This window comes from Brachyistius frenatus, unplaced genomic scaffold, assembly GCF_029030835.1.
Source record: "Brachyistius frenatus isolate BFR_SWC_R1_liver_20210118 unplaced genomic scaffold, ASM2903083v1 Contig_13, whole genome shotgun sequence".
Lineage (NCBI taxonomy): Eukaryota > Metazoa > Chordata > Actinopteri > Embiotocidae > Brachyistius > Brachyistius frenatus.
The window spans coordinates 1,500,474-1,522,250 of NW_027210612.1; the positions used below are offsets into that span (position 1 = coordinate 1,500,474).

At 40.2% G+C, this 21,777-nt stretch overlaps 1 protein-coding gene across 1 annotated transcript; it reads left to right on the forward strand.

The window, feature by feature from the left end:
- The first annotated feature begins 16,273 nt into the window (after positions 1 to 16,273).
- Positions 16,274 to 18,739, forward strand: cuedc2 (CUE domain containing 2). The gene is made up of 9 exons (XM_069692758.1): positions 16,274 to 16,407; positions 16,583 to 16,811; positions 16,931 to 17,074; positions 17,214 to 17,275; positions 17,435 to 17,568; positions 17,710 to 17,877; positions 17,968 to 18,032; positions 18,122 to 18,182; positions 18,289 to 18,739. The coding sequence occupies exons 2-9, from the start codon at positions 16,738 to 16,740 to the stop codon at positions 18,433 to 18,435; spliced, it is 855 nt and encodes a 284-aa protein (XP_069548859.1). The 5' UTR covers positions 16,274 to 16,407; positions 16,583 to 16,737; the 3' UTR covers positions 18,436 to 18,739.
- The last annotated feature ends 3,038 nt before the right edge of the window (positions 18,740 to 21,777 follow it).

Below are 21,777 nucleotides of genomic sequence, written 5' to 3' on the forward strand. Positions count from 1 at the left end.
TAAGAGCTAGTTATTCAAATTCTACTCCAAACGTATCAGAAAATTTTGTTTAAACTCGTTCTCTTTCCACCGATGTCCAAAGATTACTGATTGCAATATGATTCGAAAAATGCTTCTTCTTGCCTGACCCATATACACACACACACACACACACACACACACACACACACACACACACACACACACACACACACACACACACACACACAGCGTCATCATCAGGGAAGAAGTGGGCCAGAGTGAAGGTATATGCTGAGGCTGAAAACAGTCTCTGCTCACCCTGAGGAAAGCATGGCCTCAACTGGCCAAAAATGAGCAGTACAACTATGTGCACCTCCCAGCGGTGCCTGTGTTTTTACAGACATTGAACAGATAGAATGAAACGGCGCAAATCGTGCACAAAAATATTTCTTTTGATACATTTAAATCTCCAAAACGTCATTTTGAAGCAAATAAAATGGGATATTGTTGTGTAGACACCTTGCTTTGTGAAGGGGCATAAATTTGGACAAAGCATGAATAAATGCGCTGTAGTATATTTGAAATTATAAAATCCCTCCCTCCCTCCCTCCCCCCACCCTCCCACCACATACACAAACACACACGCATACAATCACTCACTTACACAAACAGTGGTGTTAGGATAGCATTGTGTGTGACATGAGGGGATCGGTGTCACCATGTCACAGATGATCCCTGGTGTACTGTCTGACAGCAGACACCCTCAGGGCCCTACTTTGCTGCCGAGACTACAACAGTCCATACGGCATCTGTCGTACTGACTCGAGCGCAAGTGTGTATGTGTGTGTGTGTGTGGGGGGGGGGGTGCATGTGTCTGTATTTTACATTAATGTTTCTGTGGTGTGTCTGCCTGCGTTGTGTTTGTTGTTCATTTCTGATCCTGCCTACTGTTTTTTTCTCGGTTTTTTTTTTGTTTTTTTTCCTGCCCAAAAGCTCATCCTACCTCCTGCACCCAACTTACACACATTGTTTTTCCTGCTCATCCTAACCTGCCACCGTAGCTACCTACCAGATTACCTCCATTCTCCAGAGTTCCTCCTGTGTTTATTTTCCCCGTCTTTAACGACAGGTCACTCTGGTTGCAGCCACTAATGACCTTGGTCTAGCACTCCTGCCACAGTAGGATTGCTCCATAAATGGTCGGTAAGTCCTGAGTGTCCGAGGGTTTAACAGCCCCCACTGTCACAAAGAAAGGTAAGTAACACTGACTCGGTTGTGATTGTGGTAGGGCTTCTGTTCCTCCTGGTACAATTATTTCCTCGGGCTTCTTTTAGAGAGTGAAGCTTTATTGCCTGAATCATACAGATAGGAAACCAGTGCTGTGAAATCAACATTTCACTTTGTCTATATACAATGCAGTGAGAAATAAACAGTAAAGAGTAATTACTTGTTTTGTTCCTGGTTTGTTTTCTTTGGGCATCCATGTTAAATTGTACTTGCAAAACTTTGGTCTATTAAATTAATTTTCAGCCATGCAACCAGCATATATGGCAAGGTTGGTTTGTTTAACCTCTTCAAGTCCAGAATGAATAACACAGAAAGTATTGCATGGATTCTCATTCATGTGAAATTGATATGTACAGTGGTGGAAGAAGTATTCAGATGCTAAGTAAAAGTATAAATACAGCAATGTAAAAATACTCTGTAACAAATACAATTCTATTTGACATAAAGTATAAAAGTATTAGTAGGAAAATGTAAAATATTAAATTACTGGTTTGGTCCCTCTGACTGATATATTATTGTAAATGACATCATTAGTTTATTATTAATAAAGCATCAGTGTGTAAGCAGCATGTCACTGTTATAGTTGCTGCAGGCGGAGCTAGTTTGAACTTCTTTCTATCCAGTTTTACAAACAGCGACAGCAGATAAATCTGAGGGGTTGTCAGATGATTACTGGGAGAGGAAAGAAGAAAAAAATGGTAATATTTCAGTTTTTGCACTTTTGCACTCAAATCTGTGATTTTTTTTTTGTGAGATATCAGATCATTTAAAAATTAAACCATGTAAGTTTAAAGATCACAATTTAGTGGAGCTGCTAACAAGTCCTAGTTACTTTTCACCACTGTGTATTTACAGTATCCCCAGGGGATGAATATTTCTGACTGACACTGTGCTGATTCTCAGACTTTGCCTGTAGCACCACCAGCAGGTTCACTTTTTTGGCTTTTCATGAAATAACTTGCCAACTATTTGGATGGATTTTCATAAAATGTTATACACACACACGCGATCCCTCAGGATCAATCAGAATAACTTTGGTGATCCCTGAATATTTCTTCCAGTGCCATCATCTGATCAAAAGCAATACTTGGAGTGCAAAACTAATGATATTCCTATCAGCCTCAGCTGGACACATATCTGTCTGTGTTTTGTGCCCATTAGTTAAATAATAGCATGCTTAAATGCTAAACTAAAATGATGAGCATTGTACACATTATACCTGCAAAAGATCAGCATGTCATCATATTGGGAGTTTGTTATACAGCCTCCCAGAGCCACTGACGCAGCTGCAGACTTGTTAAAAAACAAATAGGATTTGTCGGGTTACTTCACTACTTGTTTGTTCCACAAGATTACTACAGTAAGGCATTGGCATATACGTGAAAGGGCATTCTGTAATGAACACAAACAGAATATAGTACATGGAGAGGTTTGTGTATTAAATCAGCAACATTTTAAAGCTTCAAAGTCAATAAACAATGACCAACCAGGCTGACCACTTATTTGTGTCTTTATCAGGGTAACTGAGAAAAGTGCTGATCCAACACTTCTGCAGTTGTTGAGAAGAGTGGCCCCTTGAAAAGGCACCGAGGAGCTCGGTCCATTCCCCGTGTAGACACAGACAGAGTGCTGCAGATTAACTGGTTTTCTTAATGTCTCCTCTCTGGCAAAGTTTCTTTCATAGGGCTGAGAGGCAAACAGGCCCCGGTGAAAGACTCGCTCCCCGTTAATGGAGGTAAATGGCTCTTCTGTGAGCAACTGGTTAAAGCAGGGTGGGATAAAGGGCCCTCCACACTCTTCTCCAGCCAGATTAGAGAGGTGACTCTTGTCTCAAGGACGTAAAATGTTTATACGCGCACGGGGAGCATTCGACCGTAGGAACCTCAGCAGTGTCACCATTACTTTTATCATCAGGAATTTCACGAGGCTCTTGTCGTCAGCAATGAAACAGCTCATAATGATGCATTTGAAACTCTACTCGTATGGCAAAGCAGTTCTGTTTTTAGGGTAATTTAGACCTTGAACCCTGCTTTAATGTTCCCTATAACTACAGCCTGGATGATTTATTGGTCGACATATCTGTTGTCCAACTTGAAAACATCAGTTAGGGTTTCATTAGAAATCATTCTATTTCTATTTTTTGGGTATTTTGGACAACATAGTTTAACGTTTAACGTTAAACTGTAAAATATCCCATTCTATTAGCGATCAAATGTGTCAAAAGTGTCCGATAGCCACATATCGGATGATATATCCATATCGGACTTTTTGGTACTATCAGCATCAGCCCAAACAATCCAGTATCAGTCGGTCTAATTGTAACGACTCCTTGACAATTAAGAAATCTACTTGATGCCATACAGCTCTCTGTTTGCCGTTTGAGTGCTTTGCCACAACCCTGCCATTCAAGGACAAAGAAGAACATCAGAACTAAAGATTGCTGTTTTTATAACTATACGGGGGGGTTTTTGTTTGTTTTTTTAGATTTACTGTCAGCTCGGTGAGAGGCCAAACTATTACAAAGCATTTTTCTGTGCCACTTCCTTAAAAACTTAAACTCTGCCTTACTTCTTGAAAAAAAAAAAAGGGGGGGGGGTGTTTGCACCTAATCGCAGGCTCATTGCTTCCTTGCCAGCTACCAACCCCTGATTGCATTTCAGCCGAGAAGTAAATACTACATGCTCAGTTACCAGGTGAAATCAAGCAGGCAGATGTGTCTGCAGGCTCAGTAGATACTCGCTGGACCCTGCTTCTGTCTACCTGTGCCACAGAGTTTCTAGCCAAGTCAGCTGCTGCTGATCCATGTTGCTGAGTAGGTATCGGGTGTGTGTGTATGTGTGTGTGTGTGTATGTATGTATGTGTGTGTGTGTGTGTGTGTGTGTGTGTGTGTGTGTGTGTGTGTGTGTGTGTGTGTGTGTGTGTGTGTGTGTGTGTGTGTGTGTGTGTGTGTGTGTGTGTGTGTGTGTGTGTATACGTGTGGATATATGTGTTTATACGTGTGAATGTGTGTGAGGGAAAACTAAGGAAAAGGTAGAAATAATTTAGCTGACTTAAGTTGATTTTAAGAAATAAATATGAAATACAGGCCATTATTTTTTTAAGATTAGAGATGCCAAATTTTAAGTGACAGAAATAAACTTGCAATCATTAAAAACCTAATGCAAAATTCCCCAAATAACCCAAAGTAATGCAGGTATCTTCACATTTCTAACCACATCGGGCCTGTTTGTTTTGAAGCGTGTACAAAGAAACAGAGCAGCAGAGGTATGTTTGCCAGAGAAGGGGTGAGAATACAATAGCCCTCCTTCCAAGGGTCTGTAACCATAGACTCTAATAAAGTCACTGGCTGCAAATAAAGAGCCGCCGCTCAGCTCCTGTTACAACAACAAGGAAGGCATTATACAACTCGGCTCTGTTTTGAAGTACCACCAAACGTCAGACAGCAACAAACACAGCACAATGCACAATATACAATATACATGATGGTAATATGCTATTTCATTCTGTATTTTAGAGCCGCTAATAATGACTTTATATTACTGATGTGACTGTCTAGGGTTGAATTATTTGATGTAAGGTTTTGTAACGTACCTTCCTTCAGGTGTTTTTGTGATCGGTGTCCTAAAATTTTATTGGCTGATTAAGATTAACAGTTAAAGTATTTACTTTTACACACAAGTGCTATCAGTTTCATCCGCAGATCTCCATTGTTTGTTTGTTTAATACAACAAACAATAAACTAAATCAGTACCTAACCATGCTTTGTATATTATTTACAGTTACATTTTAGACACCTGACTCTCTGATTGGTTCATCTCTTTTGTAATAGGTTGTCAGGAATTTGAGAAGACACTGATCACTACAGTGCAATGCAGGATGGAGCATTAAATATCAAACCGGCACATGTTAACCTAAGTTTAAATTGTTAAAATACAATCACATAATGTAAAGTAATGAAGTGTTTCTCATCATTGTTCACCATGACATTAATGAAAACTGAACTGAATTAATCTAAAATGAAGTAAAAATGAAAACACAGTTGTTTAAAGCGAAACATTATGATGTATTGGTAAAATATTCTGTTAAATGTTAACCCGCCTTCATAAACTCTTGCCTGTATGGTGTCAGTAGTTGCATCCAGTCAAAGTTTGAAGGAATTCTTGGCAAATTTCAGGCCTCCCCGTTGCTAAAGGTTGTGACCCAGCTTTTTATTTTTCCCGGGGCTGTTGGGTTAATGAAGTAACAACAAACTGGGCCTGCGGCTAATTTGGAGTGGCACTTCCTGGCCCCTCCTGTCTCAGCGAAGACGTATTTCATTTTCTCTTATCTCTGCCTCGGTCATGTGGCTTTCCGCATGGACGCCCTTGTCTCCCCCAGTTGCGCGAATAATGGAAACTTCGTTAATGTCATTAATCTGCAGACCAGGACATGAACCAAACACGTTTAACCTTTCTGAGGTTTGCCTCTGCCACGAAGCAGTGCTCCGAGTTACTGCTCAGTGTGAAGTGTAACAATACGAGAAGCTCTTGTCCACATCAATTGCAGCTTCTACGAAAGCATGTGGGACCAACGTGGGAATAATATCCAAGACTGCAAAGCTTCATTTAAAATAAACTTTACATTTTTGGGACTAATTGGTCCACTAAAAGTTTCACTGGGAAAATGCTTAATTGATGTTTGCCGAGAAGATCCCGGCATCTCTATAAGTTTACATTGAACAGCTTGTCTAATCAGTCTCACTGCAGTGAACGGGTGTTTATAGATGACAGCGCTCTCACTTCCACCATGCACATTCAAACAATGGTAATGTCAAAAGACTGCTTAATGACTAATCAGGTGGCTGTGATTCATGCCTCATTCAAAGCCCTTATTCACACATTCCACCAGCTCCATGAATGGACACTCAGCCCCACATGTCATATACTTTCATTCATAAGAAGAACACAGGAAAGGGGGAGTGAGGTTGGAGGGGGAAAAAAAAAAAAAAAGGAAGCTCTGTGGTAGGATGGGTAACCCAGGGGACATTTTCTTTTGTGTGGCGCTCAGCTTATGGGGCCAAATGCCAGCAGGCTTACCTCCACACTGTCTGTCTTGTGTGTGTCCCCCTTTCCTTTGCACACAGTAATTAGGAGGATCTTAATGGTGGGGGGGGTGTTTATTAGTGTCTGAGGAAGGCTTTAAACGTCACTTTAATTAAGGGGGATTCGACAGACAGCTTGTGTGGCAATGTCACCCGTTTTATAAAATCCTTGTTTGGGCACAACAGGAAAATAGGAGCGGGTTTTTAAAAAGGAAGGGGGGGGGGAAAGGCTAGACATGCGGTCAGACACAGAATAGATAGGCTGACCCTGGCTGAGCATTAAGATGATGATCATTATCTGCCAAGAAATTCCACGTGTGCGCATGTGGGCAGCACACAAACCCTCCCTCAAGAAAAAAATCAAACAAAATCAGACAACGAAAAAAAACCGCCTGGCTCCCTTAAACTGTTTCATTCAAAAGATAACCTCACTGCTAAAATTTTGGGGGGGATTAATTTATTCTCAGCATATCCTATGGCCATTCATGCAGGATATAAAATCCTAGATTATTTCCTGGTTGGTTAACCCGCATCCGGCCAGTCCCTCGCACAAAGCCATTCTAATGTTGCCATTAGTTATGCTCCTCTGGTGGCCAAAAGATTGATCCCACAGACTTGGAAACCAATAAATGTGTACATGAATGGCAGAGGGAGATAACACGTTTCCCACAGATAGTGGGGGACCGATCAGTACTCAAACATGATTGGAAAAAGATGATTAATGCTTTACTGTAGCATGTGAAAATAGCATAATAAAAATGACATTAAATTCAGCAGTAATAAGCTTTTGTTAGGATTCTGTTCTACGATAGGTTCAATATATTACTCACTCCTTTCATATGTCGTCTGAATAATTTGCAATAAACTTTAAAGGTAACAAAAAGGCTGGAATTATTGTATTTCTCTAGTCGTTTTCCAAAAACTAGTCATTTAATGTCAGGGGGAAGTCACAAAAAAAAGGAAACTGCCATCCCAACAAGCAAAAGACAACATACTGTATACTCACTCATAAAAAGCCTGTGTTGTCGCAGACATCATGGGGGCCATAAAAGTCGAGTCTTCCACAATAACTGCAGGTGCTGGGAGCCCGCGGAGGGGATCTGATAATGGGCCTGAGGGGAAATGACGACGTGCTCAGGGACCAGGGATTGTCTGGAAGACAGATAAGAGGAGACAGGAACAGGTTATCAGCTAGTTTATGAGGTGTCACTCCGCTCAAACGTTCACCTGTTCCGCAGGAAAATCATGCACTCACAAACAGGCGTCCCATTAATTCAGGCAGGGATCTTGCTGTTATGAATCATTTAAATATAGACACATAATGTCTGGTCTTTGTTTTATGAAGAAATTGCTTTATTTTATGATATATATGTGGTATATTACAAAAAAGGCATCTTTTTTTTTGTTTTACTTTTTCTGTGTGTAGGTGTGTATTAATATATATATATATATATATATATATATATATATATATATATATATATATATATATATATATATATAAATAATATGTTTGCACTGGAATCCAATGGATGTTTCCAGCCAGGGTGTGAAGTGAGAAAGACATCTAACAATACATTGTATAGATTGTTTGTGTAATGCTTCAGTAAGAGAAAAAAACAACTAATCACAGGCTCTCAGGACTCATGAGAAATATCCAGAACTCTTTTAAAAAACAAAACATAAAACAATGTTATACAAAGACAATGTCAAAGTTAAATGCAGAGATTATTTTCACTTGTCACTTTAAGACATATACGAACATTGTCTAACTGTAGTTTGAATAGTCAGCTGTCACAACGCACTTACAGAAAGGCTTAAATTGGCTCTAATGATTGAACACTGCAGTGATTTTGCAGGTGTGTGAGGTCCCTAAAACACTAAAATAAAAACATCCAAGAAAATCTCTTTGGAGCCTGACTGACATTGGGTTTTGGGGCGGCGATACCGATACCAATATTATCTGAAAGAAAACATTTCATATATTGGCCAATATTCTCTACGTATATACTTTATATACAGGGTGTATAAACACCCTTTTTTTGTTGTTGTTTGCAATGATCCCTCAAATGTGGTTATCAAACACTTTTGACAGAGATATTTAATGGAGGCAATATATTCTAAAGTTTACCTGCCACACTAGTGCACCGAAACACTAAACTTCACTGTTAATTTGACAATCATGACAATATAAAAACACAAATAAAAACAGTTTCAAATCTACCCCAAGCGTCCTTTTTTGCCTTATGTTCTGTAAAACAAAGTTTCCATATTGGCCAACATAGACACAGATACCAATACATCTGTGATCAATACCGGTCAATAAAATTGGCTGTCTAACATATCAGTCAAGCTCTAATTTGTATACAACGTATTTATATTGGAGTGAATTTCTGCTGCATTTTGAGCAGGCAACACTGTTGAACGATGAAATGAATGACCTGAACGAGCAGTTTGACTCAGACAAATGGCAGGTGACCTGCAGATTAAAGAGGGGTGATGTGCCTTGTGGCACTCCTGGACAGGTGCTCTGAAAACACTTCCTGTGTAGGTGGAGAACAGTGGCGACCCTGCACCCTGGGCCATTCTGACACAAAGTCGTAACACAAAGCTCATGTTGACAATACATTTCAAGGACCAAGACAGCAACCTTTCACACTTTACAAAACATCTCCCCTGAACTCTGTTGTACTTGTTTACAACATTTATCTTAAGTTACTTTGGTTTAAATCATAATGACTGCTTCAGTCGCTCATACAACCCTGACAGAATGGAGGACTGAATTGTTTATCAGGCAAAAGAGGAATTGCATTTGTCACAATGAAATCATTCCAAACAATACGAGACAATTTCTCCTCTCCAGTGACTTCTTCCATACATGATAACAATCATCACATCATGAATAATTAAAGAGTAGGGTTTTGTTTTTTTTTGCTATCATCTTTATGCAGCTTGTCGATAACACTAATGCACAGGGAATGTATGCCTACTGAAATGGCTAATTACAAAACATTGCTAAAAACTTCACTTTGTGATATCACTCAGTGCATTGTAGTTTACTTTAATAATATAATAACATTGGCATGTCCCAATGTGCAGACCACAATGCCACTGAAAAACAGAGAGAATTGTTCCTTTCCATTAAAACAATAAGCACAACCTCCTGTAGATAGCTCAACTGCACTGGTACGTTCTCCAGATTTTTCATTATTATTCTTTCACCCACGTAAATGATCAAAACAAATGACAATCTTTGTAAGGAGCCCACAAAAGGGGAGTCTGACAGCCTTTTCCACAACAGATGTTTTTACAGAGGGGTGTCTTCTCTCCACTGAGCAGTCTCACACATGAGAGACCCCCAAAAGCTTCAGAGAAACGTCCAGAAAACCAACATGTAAATTTGTAACTGCCACATCTCAGACTAGCGGGCCCGCGCCAATTTTATTTCTTTTAGAAAAAAAAAAAAGGGAAAATGAGAAATAGTTGCAAAGGCAAATATACATATCAGCATGGATTATTTAAAACAAAGGTGGAGGGATAGAATTAGCACTTCAATATCAGGAAAAAAAGACAACAGACAACATCGTTATGTGTTATCATGAAAAGATAAGTCCCTATTGATCCAGGTTGTGGGAAAAGGCTGCACTATTGACAGGAAGACAGAATACGTCGGAGGGGCCATATTTCATACATTTGGCCTGTTCACTCCATCACTGTGAGAGGGTGTTTTTCTGGGCTGTATATAATAACACGTGTGCTCTTTATTTCCCTCAGATCAATGGTAATGCGAGGGGGGCCACACAAGATGGATGCCGCCGGCAGGTTAACCTATCGACTGCTCAACAGAGACACAAGGACCAAGACAAGGGAGACCAATCCATTGACTGGAATCAACCTAAGATAGTTGTGTTTTGAATCGCTCTGCTTATTGTGCCCATCTGTTGTAGCGGATGTAAAAAAAAAAGAATTTAAAAAAAAAAGTCACTTAAAATACAAAAATTAAACATCCGTGTGCCAGTGTTCATTTTTAAATGCGATTTAAAAGACAAATATAAACATTGTCCTGTTTTACCCTGCGATCGTGTCTATCTTGAGGTTGTTTAGGGACCTTGAAGGGGAATGGGAGAAAGTGCCAACGGGCCGCCTGGTGACCATTTCCTGGAGACAGGACGAGAGGCAGACGGGAGGGCAGGCTAGCCCACACAGGTGGCCCGGATCTGGATCAGGTCGGCCTCGACCTCAGACAGCTAGCCAGCTAATCTCATGCTCCAAGTCCTTTCAAGTCACTCTTGCTAAAGAAAAACAAAAAAAAGTGTAGAGCAAAAATCTTTTTAAAACATATGCTAACTTTCATTTGACAAGTGTTGCTCATACTGTACTTTTGTAAAAAAAAAAAAAAAAAAAACTACACACACAATCACTTTGCATGACCTTCAAAACCAAGCAGAGGTGAGATGATTAGGATTTGATTAAAGATAGGTTATGATTGTGAAGGAGGCCTTACATTGTAAAACTTTTAATTAATTAAAGTGCACTGTGCTTGAATTCACTCTGTAAAAGCACCTTTTGTGATGCTTTGAAACAGATATGTTAAGTGTTGAAATATTTTTAACAAACTCTCTGTCCAATGAATGTGCTGATCCCATCTCTGCTGCTGCACAGGTGATTCAACTGAAAATATCAAATAATTCAGTGCCTTTCTATTGTGGATGCAATGCTACGCACTCACTGAGAAAATACAATAAAATCTAAATATGAAGTCAGTCTGGCTGAACTGCAAATCGAACGTTAATAGAAGAATACTGTTCCGACAGACAGCTCGGAGCATTATTGTCTAAAGTTGGGTAAAGGGTAATTAATTTGGCAGGAAATCATTCAGTGTTTTGGTGAGTCTGATGAGAATTGGAAAAATTATTTTTTTTTTCTCCCTCTCTCAGACATCGCCTCAGCCAACCCCCCAGTCCCCATTGTCTGTGTGAAAATGGAAATCTGTGCCACCAGTACAATATCCACATTATGTGCCCTGCCTCGACATTGTTGCATGACATGCTTGATTGTACCCTGGCATATAGGAACAGAGACGCCTAAACACACCATTAGCACATATTAACGTTTGTCTTCCACTTACATCAATGGGAGTTTTCAAATGGTTTCTTAGCCTTTGTGTTCGACTAAAATACCTCTTAGACATTTGTACAACAGTTTTGTTCTTGTGTCTAAAAGTTAATTTCCCTTTTCCTTGGACATACTGAAGCAGTCTACTTTCAAAAATGGATTAAGTACATTTGATAAAAGTGTGCGGTTCCATTTAATTATCTTTCTGCCACACACATGCACAAAACAATCACAGGGATATATGGTTTTTATCATCCCACTTCTACTCAACCTCCTCTTGTCTCTTTAGCTTGAGGCTTAAAGTGCAATACAGTTCATGAGATTATTGACAGTATAAGACATGACTATAGATTATTCTGAGTTATTATATATGTGTTTGTATATGTGTTACACACTTTTGATGCTGTTTGAGAAGGTGTGCAACAACACCAGGAAACAAACTGTCCAAAAGAATAGTTTAACCCTTAGTATTAAACAGTTCTCTCTTTAAAGGCTAATTTCCACTGATTGATCTGTAATAGTTTTAGTTAAATAATTTAACAATACATTATTATGCTCAGAGTTAGAATTACTATTGCAGCATGAGCTCAAGTACATTCAGAACAACCAGTACATGTTTGCCATCGTAAACACAAAGAACAGAAGTCCTTTTTCAGAAAAACAAATCCGAGAAACTCAAACATAAATTACTGCAGTAATCTGGGAAGTTTTTCCCAAATAGAAAAAAATTCAAAGTGAACTGTAACAATCTTCCATCATAACATCAGCTTCATCTATTTTCTCCCACTGGCAAATTAACCTAAATTAAAATACAAGAATATTTACACGTGTTTGTTTTCAAATTAATGTGTGTTACAGAATAAATAGGTGTATTTTTAAAAACGGAAAATATGAGTATCCAGAAAATCCCAGTATGTTGTGGCTCTGATATAATACATTATATTTTGCTGGCTTTTTTTCCTACTGGAAGGTCTCAAGAGGACATCATCTCTTGGAAAAGCAGATCCTGCTGTCACTAATAACTCAATGCTGCCACCTAGTGTCGGGACATGTTCTGCTTTAAAAAAGAACTCCAGTTTATGATTTAGTAGGGTCTGTCAGCACGAGTTAAATTTAACCGCTGATCTCTGAATTGAAGAGGATGAAAAACATAATTATAAACAGGATCTTGGATGATTTAAGACATAAATCATTTTGGTTGACAGCTAAATGTGACACTGCAGTTTGGAGTTTGTTTTGTATTTTAAAAGAAAAGGTTAGCCGAATTGTGAGTTTGTACAATTCCAATACAAATGTGCATTATATTATACATTATTATACCACAATGATGTTCTCCGATGTCTGCAAGTCTATTGGGATGTGTTGTATGGCTTGCAAGCTGTGGTCAGCTGTGAACACGCGTGGAGGAAAACAAGCTGCTGTCCTTCACTGAAGATTTCCCCTGCTCTCTCCTTGATACCTCGGTCCTACCTGTCTAGCCATGAGCTCAGAGTTGAAACAGAGTTCAGCCAAGTTGAGAATTGTTCTTGCTTGTTTTATCAGCAGCGTGTACCATATTTCCCGATAGAATACTACAGCCGGCAAGAGATACTGCCGAGGGAGCGAGGAAACAATCGAATGAGCATTAATGATTTACAGGTACATATCTGCTATAATACCAACACGGGCGGAGGTAACTGAGAGCAGGATCTCATGACATCATCGATGTTGCCTCAGATAACACCTTGATCATCAACTATGTATGGATCTGGCAAAAGATGTAAGATAATGTCCAAGTGAGAGTAGACTATTTGCCAACCTAACGTTGGCTAGACCAGCGTTCAGACACCGAGTCAGCAACCAAAGATGGGTCATACAGAAAGCTTCAAATTTATAGAGGGCATAAAATGTGTTGCCTTCATAATTATATGTCAAGGGTGGCTCAGGGTTACTTCACTGCATTGGTTAGTAGTTGTTACCTGGTACAGAAATGCTTGTCAATTTTCTTTTATCCTTTTTATTTTTTTTAATATTAAATAAACAGTAGCCAGAGCATACTTCATACTGTCCTTATCAACACAATAGATACAGCTTTGCCAAAGCCCAAGCCTTCACAGACACACAGTGGCAATTGTTGACTTATTCAATCATGTATGATTTGGTGTTTAACCTCCCCAGCCAACCATAAAAACACACATACATTATACACACATACATACATTAGAGTGAAGGAGGGAAACCTACCCACCTGGATGCCAGTGAAAACCGACAAGGGCCATGTCTCTGTGGTGGCTCTTAATGAAATCTGTTTTAGTCTCTTTCTCCTGAACTTTAATTCAAACCACGGTGTCCCTCATGAGCAAAATGTCTGCAGGAATACAAGTCGTGCGTCGTGTATAATGTTCGTACATCGGCGACTGAATGACCGCATTTGCAGAAGGCGTTGGACGGGTGTTGTCACAGCTCAGGGCCTTGGTCCGTGTGGCTGGTTGGCTGCAGGTGTCACGGTGCAGGCGCACTGCTCTTCGTAGTCTAAGGCCGACACGCTGGTGATGCTCGCTGTTGTTCCGCTCCCGTGGTTTTTTTCCCCCACTACGTCATTGGGCATTGCGGGATCGCAATTCCTTTGGAGTTCGCGATCTAACGAAAGCCCACTCTGTTCCACTGAGCACAGGCCGCCTTACGGGACACAACCCCTCGACCCCCTGACCTCTTGACCCCTGACGCACTCTCGCCAGACTTTGTTCGACTTCGTCTCACTCGATGTCGGATAGCTTTTGGGTGCGTCTGTCACACAATAGTAAAAACCGTAAAACAGTTGCTCTCCTCCGACGGGGTTGTTTTTGTTAAAACATACCGTATTTTTCGGACTATAAAGCGCACCGGATTATTAAGGCGCACTGTGAATTAAGGTGTCTTGTGTTCACACATAAACCGCACCGGATTATAAGGCGCATTAAGCAAAACAACACAGTCCGGTAAATCAAACTTTATTCAACTCAAGTTTGTAACAACAAATACCGGTACAGAAAAATACACTCACTTAGCGTAGCTAATTGCTTGGAGTTTGAAACCCGCTTCGTAAAGCATACCTCTTAACAGGTGCCATTTTTGGAGTCCTTTTACGTACACACAAATGTACTGTAATATAATGTGGAAGCATTACGTATAAAAAAAAAAAAAGTGGAGGGGGTAAGCGCACCAAATACTGTTCTCTGATTGGTTTATTGTGGCTAACGCATACTCCTTACATGAATGCGCTTTTAGTTTAGACATTACATTCATGTTACGGGGCCGATCAGGTGGTGACACACCGCGTACCGTAATGCTCCGAGTATCCATTGAGCGGAGCGGCTTCGTTGCCTTACCAAAGTCGTACTTACACATTTCGACAGATTTTTGAGCGCATTGTACCACATAAAATCGATCAATAAGCACAACAAGTAACCATACATAAGGCGCGCTGGATTATAAGGCGCACTGTCAATTTTTGAGAAAATTTAAAGATTTTAAGTGCGCCTTATAGTCCGAAAAATACGGTACTTAGATTTTAGTATACTGTACAACACTCATGTAAACTGTGTCTGGTCTGTACATGTTTCAGTGTTGGCTCATCAGTCTGAAATATTGATACTTATACACACATACTGTGCAGGTTTTCCAGCTGTCTGATTGGTCTATTCTCCCCTGTTATTCTATCCTGCTGTCTGATTGGCCTATTCTATCCTGCTGTCTGATTGGCCTATTCTATCCTGCTATCTGATTGGTCTATTCTATCCTGCTGTCTGATTGGCCTATTCTCCCCTGCTATTCTATCCTGCTATCTGATTGGTCTATTCTATCCTGCTGTCTGATTGGCCTATTCTATCCTGCTGTCTGATTGGTCTATTCCTAACTCAGAAAACTGCAGCAGCCTGCAAGGTTTTATTGTCACGTGACATCGTGACATTTTGCAGCGCCGGCTAAAGTCGGACAAAATTTCTGACCATCATGTAATGTTGTGAGTCCTGCATGCATTACTGTAAGTCAGCGCTGCATAAAGTCAAATGCATTCTTTGTGTTACGTACTAAAGGTCAAGGAAAGTAATTGTTTACACTCTACTCCATTACATTCATCTGACAGCTTTACTTAGTTTTTAGATACTTACTTTTTAGATGCTGCCTTACAAACAGCAGTGTGTCGTCAAGATCACATTCAAGTTGTCTATGCATTAACAGCGCTGCCTATTGATTTTTCCCACCTAAATGTTCAAATTATCCAACATCTCAGCAAAAAAGCAAACAAGAATTTAAAAAAAAAAAAGATGTGTGCATCAGTACTTTGATTTTTCTTCTTTCCTCTCGAAGTAATCATCTGACGACCCCTGAGACTTATCTGCTGTCCCTGTTTATATTTATACATTTATAACCATATATCAGAGTCAGCAGCAAAGGTTTTGCTTTTTCTGTGTCTGTATTTTTATTTTGTTGTAATTGCAGCATTAGATAGTGTTAGCAATAAACTGAGAAAAAAAAAAAAACCCCAGTTTATCTTCACACTGGTGGAGCAGGAACAAACCCGTTTGGGGGGCATTTTTGGTAAATAAATAACTCAAGGGATAGTTAATTAACAGCAGTATGACTTATTCTCTGTTGATCAGCAGATGAGTTGGTTAGCTGTCTGTTAAATATCTAACGTATCGCTTCGTTGTCTAATCTCGGTCTCGTTGTAATGTCACATTTAACATAATACAGTGCGATTTAAAAAATAAAAAACAAACTCACGTTCACAACAAATCGAAGTGTCACACAGACGCACAGCAACAGTAACCAGGCTGATTACGTCACCGGAAATGACGTGCAATGTTTTGAATCGTGCGGGCTAACGAGCATCACGGACACAGCGCCTTGGCTAACCACCGCACTGACCAGTTTCCCCCTTGTGCGTTTTTTGGGGGTGGGGGGGGGAAACTCTGAGCTTCATGTCTCCTTAATTTCCGTCAGCGTAAGTTTTGCTCCCCTTTACAACCCCGGTCCGGTCTAAAAAAAATAAAAAAACCAACCCGAGGCGGGCTCGGTGTTAAACCGTCGGCTCGCCCGCACTTTGTCGTTAGCTAACGAAAAACCCCACCGAGCTAGCGCTCGTTCACCAAACAGCCTCCTTTTATTTGTCTTGACAGGAAACTTGGAGATGAAGCTGAATCTTTGTTAATGGGCGCATAACGCGATAACGAGTGGAAACGGTTATAAACCGCGGTGTGACGTGGACGGCAAGCGCGCGCGATATATCATACCGTTCAAGTAGGTCTTCGGCCGCGGTGCGTTTGAGGACGTGATGGACCTCCACAAAATCATCCACAGCGCGCTGCACGAGTTTATTCAGACTTACATTCCCGATGCAGATCTCAGGTAGGCCTCTCTCTCTCTCTCTCTCTCTCTTCAGCGTTATTTCATCATTACTTTTTTTTTAAATAAATTAAAAAAATCTGTGCAGTCAGTTATGTCCAGTTTTGTGTCCTTGACTGCAGCACGCTGGACGATGTCCTTCTGTCCTACATCACCGGAGTCTTGGAGGACCTCGGCTCCCAGCAGAGCGTCGAGGAGAACTTCGACGTGGAGGTTTTTGCCGAGATGCTCGAAGCTTACATACCTGGGTTTGCCGAGATTGACAGGTGAACAGACGGCCGCGCTTTACCTGAGTTTGTCGACCTTCAAGACCGCGAAGCTGCAGTGTTAATGTCATTTATTGTTATCACAACAACAACAACAACAACAACAAAATGTCTTCTTTTTTTTTTTTTTTTTTTGCAGGGTCAAAGTCTGTGAAATGATGTTCAGTCTGGCTTCAAAACTGGCCACAGCTCGGACCTCAGGTACTTGATTGTTATTTCTTAAGCACACGGTGTTGTGCGAGTTTTACCCTTTCCATGTGGTTTCTTTCTTTTCCTAGTGTTGCCAAAAGGCGCGACGCTCATTTTTTTTTTGTGTGTACTGTTGCTAATTTGTTGGCTATTTTTTTTTTTTTTTTTTAGCTGATGAAGAAAACGACGCGCCAAAGGCAAGGACAGAAGAAGTTTCTCTGAAACTCACCAACCTGCCCAGTGAGCCTCCAGCAGGAGGAGAAACGCAGTGCCTTAAAACGCCGACAGAGGGCGCCACTGCCAAGGTTATCATTTTAGCACACATCAGCACATTATATATATATATATATTTATTTTTTTTCCCTTGTGTGTCCCGCTGTTGATATTGTGACGTTCATAGAAATAAAAATTTTTAAAAAAAAACATATAAATGTGCATATGTTCAGCTACCAGTGTCTGAGTGGGAGGCCCAGGAGCAGCATCTGCTGGAGATGTTCCCCAAGTGTAGTCTGTCCGAGGCCCGCAGCGCCCTGTCTATCGCCAAAGGGGACATGGAGGAAGCTGTGCGCCTCATCATAGAGGGCGACGTCCAGCTCAGCCCAACTCCTCTTAATGTGAGAAACGTTGCCACCGTGGTTTCATCTCGGCCACCGCTGCTTACCTTGTGTACGTTAACCGAGATGATGGTCGTCCTGTTGTCTTAGGTGAACCACGGGAAGAGTATGTCCTCACTGGCAGACCACAAACTCAAAGAAAGCATCCTTGAGAAGTAAGTAAGATTGCTGGCGGGTGTGTTCAACAGAACTATCCCTCCCTTATATAGTTCAGTGTTTATGACTTGTGTTTCATCTCTGTAAGGTACATGCTTGTGGACAGGGAGGAAGATAACAAGACACACCGGCCTGTCGCCCCCAAAGATGTAAGACTGCAGCTACATTCCTTTTTCTCGTCAAACTGGCGTCAGTGCAACAAAAAAAAAAACATGCGTTCTCCTGTCACGTGGTGTTTTTTTTTTTTTTTTGCAGGCTCCGAAGAAGCTGGTTCGTTACCACGGCAACCAGGTGGTAACCACAAAAGGAGAGCGATATCAGCTGGTGAAGACAAACGACGCGGAGGACATGAAGAAGACGTACGTCAACCTCAAGCCTGCACGAAAGTACAGATTCCATTGATGATGAGCACAAAACTGTAAGAGCAGCTAATGACAACATTGTTTACACTATTTTTTTTTTTTTTTTTTTTTTTCTTCCCCACGTACACGAGGACATTTGTTTGTGTTTCAGTGACTTATTTGTGAAAAACCGTTACCATTTTTATGCCTTGGTTAAAACTTTAAATTAACAGTGTTTCAGTTGCAGTACTGTTTTACTTGACAAGCATTTTAGATTCGAATTGAGGATGTCGTAACTTGTGTTCTTGTTTGTGTAACAGCGTAACGCCTGCTGCACCCTGGAGTATTTTTAAAATATGGGGTACGACAGACACGACGACAGATTTAGCGTTGTTTTTTTTTGTTTTTTAAATCATCAGGACGCACACACCCGATGATTCAGTCGGAGATACACTTTGTGTTTATACTTAAAAAAAAAAAAAAAAAAAAAGATTTCATGGAGGCGGACCGTCGTTAGCTAGTTGCTCTTCTGTGCGCCACGTTTTGTAAAAAATATCGTTTTGTTAAAAGTCTCAAACGGGGCGAGTCCCGAGCTAATTGGGGGGGGGAAGAGTAAAAAAAAACCTGTGATCATTAGAAATGTCGTCATTTGAATACATTTTCTGACCTCCCACTGCCATGTAGATGTTGTTCCATATTATTACTGCGCTCTGGACTTGTACAAAGGTTTCTGTGCTGCCTTTCCGGTCAGCTGGCGCTCATTTGGCCGCTGCGGGGTTCGGCTCTGATGTTGCACTGACATTATTGTATTTTTTTTGTCTTTGATATTTTGAGGCTGTATTTTCATTAACCAAGTAGAATATAGATACGTCCTAATTATGAGACCATAATATGCCATAATTATGACGTGGCGTTGTGAATGAGTCCATGTTCGTTTCTGTAAATAGGTTCTAGTGGTGCTGTGGAGTTTCTTCTGGACATTACAAGACTCGACTGCATATTATTTCAACGATGCCAATTTCTTTTAGCTATAATATCGCACAGGATTATAGTGCTGTGAAAATGTTTGTTCAAACTTTTGAGTTTTAGGACATTTTATTGAGCTGCAACATGGTAATAACTCCAAAATAGGAAGTCTTGATTGGTTCCTATCCCACTCCTTGGTGCAAATAAAGGAAGGGTATGTGTTCATATGTAAAGTTTTACACTCTTGTTTTTTTTTTTTTTTTAAATTACTGCATTGAATAATGACAGAAAAATACATATCATGATAACCGTGGCTGAAAGCTGTCATCACAGCCTGTGAATGCTGAGGAGAGGAAATATTAAATATTTGTCAGTGATTCAGCTGAGCCCTGCTTAAACAGGAGGTACAGGTTACGTTTTCCTGTTAAAGGGGAGCTTTTCCATTGCCACCGTTGCCTCAATTCTTGCTCCAAGAGGTTCAGGCTCTTGAGTTCTGTAAAGCATCTCAAGACAATTTCAGTTGTTATTGTTGCATTATGAATTGATTCGAATAAATTAAACGGCAGTTGACTTAACAGCAGAAAATTCCTGTTTAAGAGGTCGTACAAACAATTACGGCACTGTAACTTCTCTTTTAACGAAGTGGAGGACTGAGGTCGTCGCCCATCTGTTGAGTGAAAGATGCTGCTGGAGAACCTGATCTCGACGTTAATTCTGGCAGTGTTCTTTATTTTCGATGTTTAGATTTCGCAACGTCAAACGTGTGACGACGGACGGACGGTCGGTCGTGTGCTTTTCGGGGTCCGTTCGCACAACACGGATCCTCTCATCTCATTTGTGCTCTGAATTTTTGCTTCGCTTGTATTTATTTTTATTTTTTTTCTCGTCAATTGTGTGTAATGGGATAAATGGGTTGACGAGTTTTTCCTTCACCAAGATATACTGCTGTTTATTTGTGTTTCCCTCTGCAGCCATTCGGTGCAACTATACGCAACCGTTTTAAATTGGTGGTATAATATAGTTTTCCTGAATGTAGTGTAACGCAACGGAGTGTTGAAAGGATGTCGTTACTGACGCTCATTATTATCAGCAGCAATGTTATCGTTGATTACTATATGACGGTGTTACTGTAAAGCATGGAATGGATTTCCTGAAGCTGTGTAGTCACAACTGAGTTTTAACCCCTCGCTTCGAGAAACTGCTGACGCACAATTTATAGTGAATAAATACACATTTTTGTAGACTACCGTTTATTTTGTGTTGGTTTATGTATTTACTCATCTTACACGTTGTATTTCCGAGCTTTCAGCAGTCATTCACAACTGCAGTGTTGAACTTTGCAAACAAACTTTAATCAGAGGAACAAGGAGACAGCGTGTTCATAAAAAAAAAAAAAACTAAAACAGAAATCGGGCATCCGTCAGTAAAAACAAACATGCCTCTATTTCTATGAACCGCTGTCAGTCACACCATTAAAGCTCTTTAATGCCAGAGTGAAAAAGAAACATTTTTACCGTAAAATAGAAAAATGTAAAATCAACCTCTCGCAACATTTAATGCCAGGCGAGGCACATATACAGTAAACAATTACCCTAGCAACAGAGGGGAGATCAAACGTAAGTCTTATGTCAGGTAAGTTCTTCTCACAGAGGAATAAGCATTCATTGTTTCATCATTATGCAATCTGTAAAAAAAAAAAAAAAAAATACGTAAAAATGATCAGCAATTTAAAACAAACCATATTCCTGTTTTTTAAAAGTTCACCATTTGCTGATTCATCCAATTTTAGAGGCAAAAAATGTCACCCGTCGACTGGTTTGTGTGTTGGTTTGGCACGTGCTGCACAATATCTAAAAATCATTCCCCCTTTCGTTTTGATGTACATCTTCGCAACAGTTCAAGAGAGCACTTCAAAAATACAGCCGTGTAAAAAGAAAAGATTGTTAACCTGCAGATATCATACCTGCGTGGTTTCAACAGGAATTTGTCTGCTGGATTTAACACAACATTCTCAGTAATTGTATTTGAGCAGTACAGTACAGTGCGTGGAAGGTACTCCATCAAGCTTCGCATGCAACTGCAAACCTGACCACTAGGTGTTGCATTACGTTGCACTGCAGTGGCCAGTAGCTTGTTTTTTTTTGTGTGTTTTTTTTAAACCCAGCTCAATCATTTACGCAGTTCACAGCTTTAACCATTGCATTCCCAAAACGGCAACATCCGTAGTCAATCTTTGAAGTGCTCCGCGAAACACGGGAACTTACTGTACTTTCTTTTTGATTCTTAACATTAACCGAGTTTGCATTAAAAGTTGCAGTGAGTGTTGTAGCTTATGTTCTCCCTCTGCGGAACAGCACATCCAATAAAGTACAAATCAAACAAGCAAAAAAAAAAAAAGAATTTCAAAAACAAGAAGCAATCACTCTTTGTTTTTAAA